This window comes from Acomys russatus, chromosome 1 (assembly GCF_903995435.1).
Source record: "Acomys russatus chromosome 1, mAcoRus1.1, whole genome shotgun sequence".
Taxonomy (NCBI): Eukaryota; Metazoa; Chordata; class Mammalia; order Rodentia; family Muridae; genus Acomys; species Acomys russatus.
This window is the reverse complement of record NC_067137.1, coordinates 80,879,024-80,894,952: the sequence shown is the minus strand read 5'-3', so window position 1 is coordinate 80,894,952 and position 15,929 is coordinate 80,879,024. Positions and strand designations below refer to the sequence as shown.

Genomic DNA, 15,929 nt, shown 5'->3' with positions numbered 1-15,929 from the left:
AGAAACTGCCACAAGGTTTGACAACACTGTCAAGGGAGAGAAACAGATACTCTGTCCTGCTTTTCACTTCACGGCGCTACCCCAGGACTACGGAAACCTCGCTAACTATGGATGTGTGCTGTTGCTGTCAGCTAGCCACGCCCCACCCACCAGACATTTCAGCACTTGGAATTCACTTCACTTCTGCATACTTGACTGGGTAAATTACTGCCTATGGTTTTTATTCTAATGTCACAGGTAAAAAATAAACATTTTTAAAGAACACAGAGAATTTTGTGCATAAATGTAATCTCACCCAAGTGACTTCGTATTGCCGTACCTTGCTGGCCTCCTTTTTCCATTCCTTTGGACAATACTTATAAAGCTTTTGTGACAACTCCATATACACATGCTCATTATCTGTACATTTAAAGAGAGAGAGACAAGATGCTAAAGAAAAAAGTTTCTTTTCTTTCCTTCTTTTCATTTATTTATGTATTTATTTATTTGTGGTTCTTCGAGACAGGGTTTTGCTGTCCTGGACTTGCTTTGTAGACCAGGCTGGCCTCGAACTCATAGCGATCCACCTGCCTCTGCCTCCCGAGTGCTGGGATTAAAGATGTGTGCCACCACCCCCGCCTAAAAGAAAAATTTCAAGAAAAAAACTATTCAAAGTAACAGTTAAAAAAACAAAAAAACAAAACAAAACAAAAAAACAAAAACAAAAAACCCTAGCCTCATGATCTGTGAATGCCGTGTGAGGACAGGAAGAGACCCACGGCGCCACGAGCTAGACATTACGGAGTCACGGATGCTTTTGCTTCTGTAACATGGAACTCAAGATTTTAAAGTATGCATTGCTTAGAATAACCATGGTTTCCACTCACACGTGTGCTTAGCTTCTAGGACCTTTAGAAACCATCTAGCGCCCACCCCTGTGGACACACATCTTAGAAAAATCCACTTTGGTTTAGAGGACAGAAGACACTTCTATTGGTGAAATGCTGACAAATACTGATTGGCAGCTTCGTCCACTTAGCCCAGTTACCAAGCTTGTCAGTGAGTGCCGGCTCCTGCCGCTTGTTTTTTACTGACTGAACATGACTCTGATCTGCGTGTGGTTGTGTGGGAAGCAGTGACATGATGACCAGAGGTGACACTGCTCAGAGTAGCACACGCATAGTTCTAGTCTATCTTTTATTAAAAATAAAAAATATATATTCTGGTCATGGTTCGCACTCCCCCATTTCCTTCCACATTCTGCTTACCTTGCTTCCCACTCAAATCCATGCCCTCTGTTTCTTTAGGGGAAAAAATGCAAATAAACTAAACCAGAATATCCAAAAACAAACCAAAACAGAGAAAAAGCACAAGAAACCAAAACAGAGAAAAAGCACAAGAAACAGGCACACGCACAGAAATAAAACCCAGAGTAACACAAAATCAGAGACAATAATATACAGGAAAGACTAGTGAAGATTTTTGTTGTTTATTTATTTTTTTCGAGAAAGGGTTTCTCTGTGTAGGCTTGGATATTCTGGACTCACTTTGTAGACTAGACTGGCCTCAAACTCCCACCAATCCGCGTGCCTCTGCCTCAGTTAAGACTTTTTTTTTTTAAATGCTCAAACAAAGCAACATAAGACAAAATGTCTACAAAATTCCACTGAGTTCGGTTTGAACTGGCCATTACTGCCAGGCACGGGCCACCGTTAAGTGTGGTTTGTATACCCAGTGAGTCTCCAGTAGTGAAAACTAACTTTTCCTTTTGTGAGTGGCTGTTAGAGACAGCTTCTTGGTTAGGGATGACATCGGCTTTCCCCTCTTGGCCTGGGACGGTCTGGGGTAGGCCTGTGCAGGCCCTGTGTACACAGCTACAGTCTCTGTGAGTTTGTGAGCACATAGACATTTTAAAATTACCTTTATGCATCTACCATACTTGACAGTGTGGTGAGAGCTGTCGAGAACTCTGGGTAGCTGAACACGGGGAGACTGGTAGATCCAAAGAGAGCAGGAGAGCTGTGTCCCCCTCCCCATACGCTGCCCTCGGACCTGTCCCTCTGTAACATCCTTTATATACACTCCTAAAGGACTGAGCAAAGAAGCCAGGTTTCTCACTAATAATTGAAAGAAGAAGAAAGGTAGAATGACTCTCATGGAAGTACATTATAATTAGAAGTGTTAATATAAGCTCATGAATAAAGGAGCGTGGGTAAAGCTAACATCACCATAAAGACATAAATAACTAGTGTGTCTCATGACATCACAATGAGAAGGGCACGTTATCGTTTATCCAATGTCCCCACCCAAATCATGAATAACCTGAACTAATCATCATGAGGAAACATGCACCAAACCCAAGTTAAAGGACATTCCACAAAGTACCTTGACTATTCCCTTTAAAAAAAGAAATACCAAGGTCACAGGAAGGGTGAAGAATGGCTGAAGAACGCAGATTTGAACCAGGCAGGCCTCGTGAGGGCTCCTTGGCAAAACTGAAGACTACTTAGCATCAGAACGGCAACTTCCTGATTGTGATGCCACCGCCACCACGGTTATGTGGGAGATGCTGCTTGTCTCCAGTGTGGGGAGAGAGGAACCAGGCAGGTGGATGACAGATGGAGGAAGAGATGTCATGTTAACACCTAAGGAAGTTCTCGCTGTCCTCTTTCATTGCTGAAACTTTGAAATTACTTCAAACAAAACTGAGGGAACTGGGAAGCCGTTATGACTCTTGATATTTAGATAGGTCTTATGAAGAGTGTTAGGACTGAACTGTCAAATGATAGAGTGGCTTTGGGTCAGTAAAGTCATCCTGTACAGCCCTTGAGGATGGATACATGCCATACACCTGTCCAAAGCCACGGGATACAAACACCAGCAGTGAACCCAAGTGCAAATGATGGATTGTGGGTGATACGGTATCAGTGTAGGCTCTGCCAGCGGTGGGGCTGGCAGTGGGGAAGCTGTACCTGCATGGACATGGCTTTCTGGAATCTCTATACTTCCTGCTCTCCTGCGCTGGGAATCCAAAACCACACTAACAAACCGAAACTTGTGAGGCAAATTCTCAAGCACACATCCATCCTGCAGAGCTGGAGAGCAGTTTCTCTCTGACGTGAAACAACTTGACAATGAGAGACATCTGGTGGCATGTCTGAAGGTTCCCTGATGGCTAGCAGTAGAACCAGAATTCGAACCAGGTCACCAACTCTTTCACCACACCACACACTCTCCTTTAAAGGGCGTCTTAAAAGCTCTCATTTGGGAAACTAAAGGAAGCTATGAACTGGTTTTCTTGGACTGGCTCGTCGAACCACACCGATCAACAGTCTGGCTGGAGGTGCAGAAGGAAGAAAGTCTGAGGTAAGCACAGCAAGAGCCACTTGGAGTCTGTGCGGCATCTTACTGCTTCTAGACCTTTCCTAGAAAGACAAGAGGGCTGCACGAACCCAGCGGTGGAGCTTACCCTTCCTGTTTTTATTGCGTTGACTACAGAAACGAAGTGGGGGGCAAGTGGCTAATGTGCAAGCCCTGTGCATCCCATGTTCCTGGACAGGCCACTGAACATGGCTCCCATTTCGGAGGAGTGGGCACTTTATCTGCTGACAACACGTCTTCTAACTTGGCAGATACAAACCTTCACAGCACTGACCAGACTCTAAAGCTATCACAACCCTTTAGATTTAAACCAAGCCAAGTAAGAGATCGTCCAGATAAATGTCGAAAGCGAAATTAAATACAAGAAACACTTTTCCAAAGAGATGAGCAGAGGTGCTAGAATATTCTGGGACTTAGCTTTTAACAAATGGCTGCAGGTTAAGTCCCAAGAATCTAGTACTAAGTAAGGGACAGGAGACAGTAAAGAGTCTATCAAGTCCTTCCTTGCAAATTTCTAATATGACATTTCAAAGTCATACAGCCAGACTCAAAAGAGAGAGAGAAGGGCATGAAAAAACCCAGAAAACAAAATCCAATTACTCCATCACTCCATTACTTTTAGCTGCAAGAGAATCTGAACAGAATATCAGTTGGTTTTATTAAGTTCAAAATTTTTGTAGCGTCACGAGCCTTTATCATTTATAGTATTATATAGATGGTAACGACCAATGACAAAAACAGCTACTTTCTTCTGGGGTAGCGCTGGTCTCTGAGGACAGGAAAACAACAACAAAAATCAAACCTGGAACTGGGCAGTGGTGGTGCTCGCCCTTAGTCCCAGCACTTGGGAGACAGAGGCAAGGCAGAGGCAGGTGTATCTCTGTGAATTTGAGGCCAGTCTGGTCTACAAAGTGAGTTCCAGGACAACCAGAGCTACACAGAGACCCTTGTCTGGCTGGGAGGGGATGGGGCGGGAGGGGGGCTTTGAAATGACCAACAACAATAAATCAAACCTGGTTCCTTGAAACAAAAGAACAAACACATAAGTAACATAAATAAATATCTAGATTCATAAAAGGAGCAACAGTAAGTTAAAAATGTAATGACAATAATAAAAATCCTTAATCAGGTAAGAAATACATCATGTTGCTATTGGAAAATAAATACTAGACTAAAAATGGCGATTAGTTGATGGGTATTTTGACAGTTAGTTCACATAGCGTGACGGCTTTAGACTTTAAAGTATCATTTCCTCAGAGACAGTTGGCTAAACATACCAGGGACTGGACTGAGACTTACTTTGTATAACACTGAGACCAAAGAGGTGACAATCCTTTAACCTGAGCAGGTCACACACCTGGTCCAGCAATTGGTGACACAGAATTTTAACCTGTGGGAGGGAGGGGGGAAAAAAAAGACACTTGAGCTAATTAAATGCAGTTCACACAGTGAGGCACTATTAGGCACTTTTTAAACTTTGCAAATATACACCTTCACAGACCTGTTGACATCGGCAAAACCACTGCAGCCTGTGGCCGTGTTTCAATGACTATCACAGGATCAACATTGACAGCATGTTAACGGAGGAGCAAGTCAATCCTGCGCAAGACTCATAAATCTTAGGACACACGGATCAGGTTCTCAGATCCTGCATGAAAATGGGCCTTCAGAATAAATGTCTCCACTAAAGCTATTTAGCTGGCAAGTATGTTCTTCCTTTTATTATTATTTTTTTCCTTACGTTAACGGCTACATTTTTATATAGTATTCAATGTTTTGGGGTATGTGCACCCTACAGCAGTGGTTCTCAACCTTCCTAATGTTGTGATCCTTTAATACAGTTCTTTGTGTTGCGGTGACCCCATCCATGAAATTATTTTCATTCCTTCTTCATAACTGTAATTTTGTTACTGCTATGAATCATAACGTAAGCATCTGTTTTCTGCTGGTTTAGGCGACCCCCGTGAAAGGGCTGTTTACACACACACACCCTCCCCTACAAGGGGTCATGACCTACAGGTTAAGAGCCATTGCCCTACAGAATGGATTAACCATGTGTTGCCTCATATATTATTTTTGTATGTGGTAAGAACACTCTAGATCTATTCTTAGCCAGTAATGTTTAGGTATCCCCCACATTATTAGTTATGGTTGCCATTCTCCATAGTTTTCTTGAACTTACTCACCCTGTTAGCTGAAACTTCAGATCTTTTGGCCAACATCTCCCTTTCTTTCAGTCCACACAAACGAGGCCATGCAGTCTGTGCCTAGCTTATGACACTTAGTATAAGGCTCTCCCGATCTGCCCATATTGTTTTAAATGACAAGCTCCCCCTCGTTATGTGGCAACCCACCCCACCATGTGTGGTTTTTGGTCATCAGTGGGAGCTACCAACTGCTAGGAACAAGGCAGTGTGAGGGTGCAGGAGCACTTCCACAATAGTGGTTTCATTTTCTCCAGACCTGCGAGATCACACACCCATTCCACAGTTAATGTTTGGAGGCACCACACGCTGTTTGCCACACGGGTCACACTGCTTTACATTCTGAGCAGCAGATGACAGGTGCCCCTCCTCTCCATGTTCTCAGCCACCCTTGTCAACTTTTCTGTTTGGTGACAGCCATTCTAATACCAGTATGGCAGCACCTTACATTGCTTGAATTTACGCTTTCTTGATGTTCACTGAGGCTAAGCACTCTGGATATCCACCAGTCATCTGTGCATCTTCCCATGTGAAATGTCTGCTGCTTAGGGCATCTATTTTTTTTTTTTAAGATTATTTATTTATTATGTATACAGAGCTCTGCCTGCATGTACACTTGCAGGTCAGAAGAGGGTATGAGATCACATTATAGATGGTTGTGAGTCACCATGTGGTTGCTGGGAATGGAACTCATGACCTCTGGAAGAGCAGTCAGTGCTCTTAACCGCTGAGCCATCTCTCCAGCACCTAGGGCGCCTATTTTAAAGGAAAGTTTTCTTCTTAAAGATCTATGCAAAATGCTCATTGACTGCACAGTGACAGGCTGCCCAGATTTTAAACGAACCCTGTTACTGCTTAACCTTTTCCCCCTTTCTGAGTCTTAGTATAATTCAATCAAACTGATATTAATATGATTCCTATTAATTTGAAATTCTGGAGATGAGTTACTCCGAATTGAGAAGACATGGTCTGTGTGTGTGTGTATGTGTGTGTGTGTGTGTGTGTGTGTGTGTGTGTGTGTGTTGTGTACACGCATGCATTTGTATGTGTGGAATGTGTGTCTAGCAGGGCAGGGGTGGTCAGAGCACAACATTGGGTGTCAATCCTCACCTTTCTCCCTGTTTGAAAGTCTCTTTGCTGTTGGTCCCTATAGAAACACTGTAACAAATGTCTGTGCTGATGTGCCAGGCTTTTAACTGGGTTCTATGGACTTGAACTCAGGTCTTCGAGGTTGCAGAGCAAGCACTTTCATCCTTTGAGCCAAATGCTTTGATGCTTTCTCAACTATGAATGAAAAGTCCAGTTGAGGGTATAAAGTGAGCAGAGTCTGCCTCCCTGAGGGCAGAATCACCTAGGAAACCACCCAGCTGGGTTTCCTCGTTTTACAGAAGTAGAAAACAAAAGTCGATGCCAGGTACCCGAGTGGTAACAAAGGCAGACCCTCAAAGCTTCCACATGCTAAGCGTTACATACATGTTCAAACATGTGCAATACCACCTTTGTGATTGTTACCTGGGCATTTCCTCTCTCAGAGGCATTATTAACTTTCTAATCCTTTCTTTAATAATTAATTATATGCCTGTAATTATAATTTTTCCAACTATATTTTACCTAACTAAATTACCTAACTGCATTAGTGCTTTCATCATATTTCATATAGAGTTAAAATTAAGAAAGTGAAACACACAAAACCCCAGTGCAAAGAGCAGGCCATAAGGGCCAGGGGAACGGCTCCGTCCTTCTAGAGGGTCCTGAGAAGGAACCCATGGTGATGTATCAGTTACTTCTTGTTGCTCTGACAAATACTTGACAAGAAGCAATTTAAGGAGGAGGGGCTCATTCTGGCTTACAGTGTAAGGAGATACATTCCACTGTGGTGGGACGGCATGGGGGGTGGGGGGACAGCTTGAGGCAGGTCCACATGGCATCCACAGCCACAGCAGAGTGCCCACTGCTCAGCTCATGCCCTCAGTTAAGCTCAGTCTGGGGTCCTAGTCTTTGGGGACACTCAGGGTCCATCTTCCCGTGTCAATAACCTAATCTAGGTAAGTTGCGTGGTCACTTGAGTCACACTGACAATAACAATGAACTAGCTGTCACAGGCAGTGCCAGTTTATACTCAGGATCTGCAGTAGGCACTCACTCGGGTGGTTACTGATGGTGAGCCAGGATCTGATTCCTAGTGAGCTCCAGAGCACCCCCACTGTGGTCCACTAGATCCCTCTCCCTCGGCTACCCCCACAAACACTGTAGCTTATAAAGGTGCCACCTAGAAAAGTGCTCTTTTGTGTGTCTGGGCGTTTTCTCTGAATGTCTGTCTGTACACTACATGCAGTGCCTTCAGAGGCCAGGGAAGAGCGTTAGCTCCCCTGGAACTGTGAGATCCCAGGTGGGTGCTGGGAATGGAATGTGGGTCCTCTGGAAGAGCAGCCAGTGCGTTAAGCTGCTGAGCCACTGTCATCTCCAACCCTGTCATCCAGCAATTTAATAACAATGTACTGATGCAAGCTCACTTCACCACTGGGAGGACCCACGGGCTGCTGGGAAATTGCTCCCCACCACCCTCTTGTGCTGGCTTGATCCAACAGCTTGGGGTATTTGATTTGTGTCCTAGTGAAGTTCTATTTATTTCCAACGGTCACTGTAAATACTGGATTTATATTCCATGTCATAACTATATTGTTACAAATAAGGTTCAACAACAGATGGTGAAGAGGAGAAAGGACCACATTTATAGACAACTCTTACCCTGGATTGAGCTCCCTAAACATGAGACTTGAACTATCCCACTGTTCTGGGCCCTTTTAACCCTCAGCCTGCCTGTAATGCAACAAGCAGCTAAATTCCAAACTACAAACTAATCGTTTGCAAAATAAGATATATGGTGACTCTCGACTAAACAAGGCCCTGCCTTTCTTCCAGGCATCCTGTCTCACTATTACTGCTCCGCTACTTTAAAGGAGATATCTGGAGACTTCTGCTAAAGCTCTTTTAACAGTCATCAAGTAAGTATAGTGCTCTTGTTTAAAAACCATAATTAAATAAGGATGTGGCTTGAAAGTTACCTGCTGTGAAAACAAGACCCAGCACCCGGGGTATTTGCAGACTGGAGTCTTTCAAGCCACATGGCTGATTGTGAAATTCCCTAATGTCTTTCATCTTCACAGGCAAAAGGCACTTTAGACGGGACTACAATTCTCAACTGCGCAGGCTTCGGTGCCCTCCGTGGGGAACTTTGAACTGGAATGGAGTTTGATCACAGGGCCAATGGTTTGTTACTGTGCAAGGATGTTTGAAATATTCTCCAGAAAGAAAAAAAAAAAAAAAAAACTGTTCACTTCACCACCAAGATGAAGCTCTTGGCTCTGTGATTTTTTTTTTGCCACTCTAAAAACCTTTTGCCTCTTACATTCACTATAATTTTATTTTTTAAATTTCCATATTTTATATTTGCTTGACGATTAAGACTAATTTAAAATAGCTCCTATTAGTATTGATTCAAAAAAAGTATGTGTGAATGAACACCTCACAGCTGGGGGTGGGGGTGGGAAGGCCGCTGATGAACATTTGTTACAATTAATTTGTTACACCCAACTCTGCAAACATCAAAATCATCATTTTCTGCTGTGGGGAAAAGGGGTTCCTGGCAGATCTGGATTGTTTTTCTAGCAGTGGACAAGCCTCCATGCTACTTAACCCCATTCTTCCTGAGGCCACAAGGCTTCCTGGAAAGGAGCCCTGGAGCAAGAAGAAATCTGTGCCTGCAGGGCGCCCAGACCCTCCATCCTGTCAGTGGTAGGGCAGCCTAACGAGATGAACCAACAGCACAGGTACTAGACTGACTTACTGAACAGCCCTCTGGACAGACACTATACAAAGTTCTTTACACACCAAGTGTCTTTAAATCCTTGCCACGTCCCCACATGTGCTGTATGATAGCCCCACTTCATATATAAGGAAACCAAACCAAAACCGTGACCAACGCACTTACGAAGCATGCCCAGAGCTGCAGAGTCAGTCACGGAGCAGACAGTTCAGTCCAGGTGCCCTATACCAACAAGCTCCTGGCACCGATACAGGCCCCACAGCACAGCAGGTAAGGGGAGCTCTCGAGAGTGGCCCACAGCCTTGCCTGCCTGCCTTAGGATTTTACCCAATCTCCAGTCCCTGCTGAGGAATTTTGCTAAAATGAAGATTCTTGTGTCCGGCCCTAGCCCTACATCAGCATTCTATTTTTCAAGACAGGGTTTTTCTCTGTGTAGCTCTGGCTGTCCTGGACTTGATTTGTAGACCGGGCTGATCTCGAACTCACAGAGAAACCCAATAAATTAATTCAACTGCCAACTTGTTTCAATAAAGTTTAAAAACAGATTTTTAAATATATAGATATATTTTAGTGCAGTACCCAAATTCCTACTTTTACCCCATGTAAGATGCTGCTTAAGGTAGCTGTGTCGAAGCCTTACTGCAGTTTACAGCTGTGTAACACCTAAGCATAAGCCTGCCATGCTCCCTCCGGTTCGTTCTGCAGTGATCCACCCGGAGCTACCTATCTTGGGTGTGGTCTGGCAGGGGAACAGCGCAGTGAAGGGCTCCTAGATGGGCCTGCTCACATTTATGATGATGTTCAGAGACTCGTCGTTGGGAAGGAAGATGCACACGCTGCGGCGGTCCTGCATGACTCTGTTGTTCTGGAAAGTCAGTTTGTTCATTGTGTAGTGGGCTCTCCAGGGGTCGGGCTGGGCGCACTGAGTGCTCAGCAACTGTGCAGGCTCCCAGCACTCCAAAGCCAACTCCTCCTCTTCATCATATGGCCAACAGAAGCGTCACGGCGCCCCTCTATGTAGGTTTCATAGCTGTACGAAGTCCACGGGGAGACCTGTGGATAAAAGGCAAAGTGTGGTCAGAGCAGAGACAGGCCAGTGAACAGGACTCCTCACATGGGCCCAGGGAAAGGGCACTGCCACCCAAGACTGCCATACTTGGTGCACAAGAAGGCAGGAGGGATGGCTCAGAGGTTAAGAGCACTGACTGCTTCTCCAGAGGTCCTGAGTTCAATTCCTAGCAACCACGTGGTGCCTCTCAACCACCTACACTGTGATCTAATGCCAGACTGGGTGGCTGGCCAGCTGCCCAGCTGAGACACTTTACCCACTGGGCAAACCTCTTCACTTTGCCACTGTTCCTCTCACCTTTGTCATGAGATTGTGGCAAAGGTTATTCAAGAGGTCACTCAGCTGAGTGGAGGGCTTAGCGCACACACAGTCCGTACTGTTTATCTACAAGTAACATAACTGACTTTGCATAACAAAAATGACGTGGGCACACCACTTTTTGGTCATGTGTGGATGCATAACCTTCTCTGCTAGTGACTGCACTGCATTTTGAGTCCTAGAACAAAAGTCTTCCCTTCTTGGTAGCTAACCTCTCCCTCCTCTCCACGCCTCCCTTCGCTCTGTGGTTATTTCACTTCTGCATTTCATCTGCGAGATTCGCTAGAGCTCAGGGTTAAGAACAGGAGGGAACTGTACAGTAGACTGTACTGGTCTCAAAATTAAAAGGAGGTGGTTAGTCTTTGACTTGACAAGAAGTTTTGAAGGACCCAACGGGTGCGTCACACTGTGCTACAAGAGTGGACACACTCTCCTAAGTGATGGTGGTCATGGCCAGTCGCTTCGGCCTATATAATCTATATGGCTCTATCTATAGTCACACTTAGGAAGCTGCTCCATCCTTGGACTTAATAATCCCACTTCTGGAGCAATAATCCAACCAAATACTTCACTTCTGAACAAATGCATCTGGTGAATTACTATCCATCTAAGTGAGGATGGAAGAAACGGGAAGTCTACCCATGGCAAGACGGGTGTAAACTGCAGTACATCAAGAACACTGATGGTGAGAGCCATTTGCCACGCATCCCTTCCAATCACTCGCGCGCGCACACGCCCACACACACACACCAGCCACTGCATACCATTAGAGTACAACAACTACAAGAGCCGAACCAACAAAAAAGCCAGTGCCACCCGAGCACCCGAACTTGGTAAAATATCACTAGTTGAATATTCCTGTGTTTGAGCTTCTTGGGCCCAGAGTGTTTCAGGTTCTAGAGGTTTTCCGGTTTTGGGACACATTCAGATTTACCAGCAAATGTCCCTAAAGTGAAACTCCAAAATGTAAAACTTCTGGAGTGTCTGTGTTGACAGGCACTCCTAAAGCTTCCGGCTATAACGTCGTACTAAGAGATGGTCAGCCTGTATGTGCACTTGTCACCCCTCAAACTACTGCTAAACTGTGGCCATCAGAGCTTGTGATCTCTGTGGGGAGTCAATGTCAATGCAGTAAAGACTGACAGCAATACTATATATTCCAGTCAAATGCTAAGTGACGCCATAAAGTGAGATGGCACACACCGCACTCTCCTGTTGCATGTCTGACTCCTGCTCCCAGCTTCTGCCCGCTCCCAACCTTATTTTCTGTAACGTCCATGCACTACCTGCTTGAGTGAGAAGGTTAAGCAAAGGGCATGGGAGCTGTGGTACTTGGGGAAGTGACATAACTTTTCTTGCCCTAAAAACTAACAACATCTCCCGTCAGATGGCCTTGCGGGCACACAGAGGAAGGGGATGCAGGCTGTCAGAGATCGAGGGGAGGGGAATAGAGCAGAAGAGGGAGGGAGGTGGGTGGGAATGGGAAGATTAGAGTGAGGGGAATACAACTGGGATGTAATGTGAATTAATAATAATGATGATGATGACGACGACTTAGATGCCTATTTCCCGGAGTGAGTGAGACAAGCATCACTCTACTACTCAATCTTTGGAGGGGCTTTGTTCCCGCAGTCCATCAGCGAGGTCAGAGCGGTCTTTCACTCTTTGTAAAATCCTGACGGAAATGTCATGTTTACCCCAGTCCTACCCAAGAGAAAACGAAGTCTCACTCAGTTAAATACCAATTCTACCACTTGAATACTTATTTGGAGAACACAGTTTCACATGACATGGTGATAAAATGAAGCAGATGACCCGATTTGTTCTGATCTTTCCAAACACAGAGACTGAGGGGAAGGAGTAAACAACAGAGTGGTCGCTCCTCAAACATTTAGAAATAATCTTAGAAAGGGAAAAAAAGAATACCCCTCTCTTCTGTAGTCCACCCTTTTGATGACCTGCTCCGTGATCACTGCAGTTCTCTCTTGGATTTTCATATTTGCAGCTTTGCATTACCCCTAACCCGTGTCCTCACATACGGATGGCACGCATGCTCGCTCTAACAGGTCTCTGGAATACAGGACTGTCAAGGCACTGTGATCCTTCGTCACTCATGTTTTGGGTCACTGTTTTTCTTGTTTTTGACCATGCTGTTCCTCTGCCCAGAATACCCCCGCCTCGCATCCTGCCTCATCTGTCAGCTTCTTCGAGAGAACATCGTCTTTCCTGCTCCCTAGAATACGCAGGTGCTGAGCTAGAAAGCCTGTCTTCTAGTCGGCTGCGGCTGCTTCCGGTCATTGGGGGGCTCCCACCCTTCTCCAGGACAGGTTTTTATAAACATGCTAATACCTGGAGTAGTTCTACTTCTACACTGGAAACCCAGTGAGATTTACCAAATATATTTTAGGCTTTCTTGCCAAGAAAAGCAAAGAAATGCCTTAGTAATTAAGATAAATATTAGATTTCTTTCTTTCTTTCTTTTGGTTTTTCGAGACAGAGTTTCTCTGTGTAGCCTTGGTTGTCCTGGATTTGCTTTGTAGACCAGCCTGGCCTCGAACTCACAGAGATCCGCCTGCCTCTGCCTCCCCAAGTGGTGGGATTACAGGCGTGCGCCATGGCATCTGGCTGAATATTGTGTCTTAAACATCGTTTGGAGCCATGCGTAGTGGCTCTTAACTGATCCTCATGCTCAGGAGGCTGTGACGGGGCACGGCTGAATATTCAGTGCATCCTGAGGGACATAGTGAATCACATGGTGGCCTGGCCATAGAGTGAGGAGGCCCTGTCTCCAACACCAACCGACAAGCAAAGTAGCAAGCAAATAAACCCTTTCTTTCCCTACAGTCTAAGTACTGACCTGTAGGTTTTTGAATATTTACAAGATGAAATGGGCGCATCTTTTCTTTTCCTGTAAATGTAATGGGCAAACTATGAGAACAGTATTCTCCACCACTTAACAAATCAGCGTTTTAAAAAGTGCCCATACCTCCTGTTACACCAGCTGCTATTAAAGTAAACACAATGCAAAGGCACCACCGGCTGGACTCCCTAAATTCCAAGTGTCAAAGAATACCCCCACTGAAAGCTGGACTCTGGAGCCAGCTGCTCGGTTCTGGCTCCTGCTTATGAACTAACCAGCTCTTTACTGTATGACTGGGAGGTCCTATCACCGTTCTGTATGGCACATGCTTTGTGGGGTAGTGTAAGGCTAAGTATGTAGTAAGTATGTACTAAGTATGACACAAGTCTGGACTGTTGTTAAGTATCATAGCTCATTATAAAACGACTACTTGTGTGGGTTTGAAGGGGGAGCACACCATGTCATCTAGGACTTCCTTTCTTTCCTCTTATCCCTAGAAGTCAGTTCCAGCGGAAGTGAACAAGAATATTCACAGGTCACAACACCCCAATAATCAACTTTCCCTCAAGTAAATGGACCTTTAAAACCAAAAAACTGAGCAAGGAGGGCGTGGTGGCGCACGCCTTTAATCCCAGCACTCAGGAGGCAGAGGTAGGCACATCGCTGTGAGTTTGAGGCCAGCCTGGTCAACAAAGCTAGTCTAGGACAGCCAGGGCTACACAGAGAAACCCTGTCTCGAAAAACAAACAAAACAAAAACCCCAAAAACTGCATCCTGGGGGAAGCTAAGATGGTGAGCTTAGGTAGGCAATCAGCAGGGAGGGCAGAAGCAATGCTGAAGTTCACGAATTTTAAACCACAGAAATGTTATTTCCACAGCCATCTGCATTCAAAAGTCATATCAGGTTTAGCAACGAGGCACAAAAATTCCTTTCAACCAAGATGAACTTCTAGGCTGACCCTGCCAACAAAAAGTGCTGTTCTCAGGGAAAACACTAGACCGAGAAGCATCTGCTTCTAATTTCTACAATGAAATCTTTGATTCCTTCATTCATGGGACTTGCACTCAATCCCATCTGACACAGGAGTTACGGTTTTGTAAATGATAATTTCTGTTGTGAAATTCTCATTATTTGATATGTATATAAATATACATATGGAATTTTAACATTAACTTTTCTGATGTTTCTCTGAAATTCTTTTGTCCAATGGGGAATAATAGCTACAACACCTTTAAGAAAGATTAAATGAAACATTTGACAAGTTGCTAGCTTTTTTTTTTTTGAATAACGCATATTTTCCATATCACCAAATAGCTCCTCGTAATAATACAAGTTAGGAACAGAGACGTCCAAACATTCAGCAGTGAAGCCACTCACAGCGAAAATGAACGAGTATGTTGCAACAATGATGAATAACAGCGGTAAGTTAACAGAAAGATATGTGGTTCTCTCTCTATAACTAACAAGTTCAATATTAGGCAAAAAAAAAAAAAAAAAAAAAAAAAAATCCACTTAGGAAGGACACACATGGTGAGACTATCAAGGGAAGCAAAAGAATGGTTAATCTCAAATTTGTATTAAAGATTCAATATAAACACTTTAAACGCTTTTCAATGTGTCAGTTTCCAATTTTAGAAAGCAAAATCAAAGGCAGGTGGTGCAGGCCTGAAATCCCAGCACTCGGGAAAGCAGAGGCACAAGGGTCTCTGTAAGCCTGAGGTGTACAAAGAGTGTCCAGGACAGCCAAGGCGACACACACAGAGAAAGATCAATCAGCAGGTATTGATAAAAACAACCACATACTGATGACTGATTTTTAAAAAGATATCCAAGGGTAGGAAATACATGTTTCTGCTACTGCTGCCTGCCACACTTGACAGTGTGACCCACTGAGAGCTGTATGCAGTGTATCGCATTCTAAATTATTGTAAAATATTTCACCCACCACATAATTGTTCTCATGGCCTTGAAACTGAAAAACTGCCTCCAAGGCACTTAGTGTTAATGAACACTTAGGAGACAACTTAGTGACAACATGTGTGTTCATGTCTTAGATTAGTAGACGGAAACACTGTAACAAAGGACAATCAATGACATCATCACTGCTGTCCAACAGGTGAAAAAACTGTCACTTGACCAAATGACCCTGTCAGTGTGGCTTGGGCTTTTCCTTATAGAATTTTTCTTCCCTGTTTAAAACATGATGGCTATGAGATAATTTCAATCGTTTTGGAAAGTACAATAGCTATAGATTTAAATGGAAAGATAAGACACATTTGGAAGTATTTAAC

General features: G+C 44.3%; 1 protein-coding gene across 1 annotated transcript in view; it reads right to left on the bottom strand.

Moving 5' to 3' along the window:
• The window catches only part of Frmd6 (FERM domain containing 6), a 60,992-nt gene that overhangs the window by 22,773 nt on the left and 22,290 nt on the right, over positions 1 to 15,929 (bottom strand). Inside the window, exons 2-4 of the mRNA XM_051147197.1 lie at positions 10,178 to 10,443; positions 4,660 to 4,750; positions 320 to 399 (exon numbers count right to left, since the gene is read on the bottom strand). Coding sequence (XP_051003154.1) covers positions 320 to 399; positions 4,660 to 4,750; positions 10,178 to 10,276 — 270 coding nt within the window. The 5' untranslated portion in view covers positions 10,277 to 10,443. The remainder of the gene's footprint in view (positions 1 to 319; positions 400 to 4,659; positions 4,751 to 10,177; positions 10,444 to 15,929) is intronic.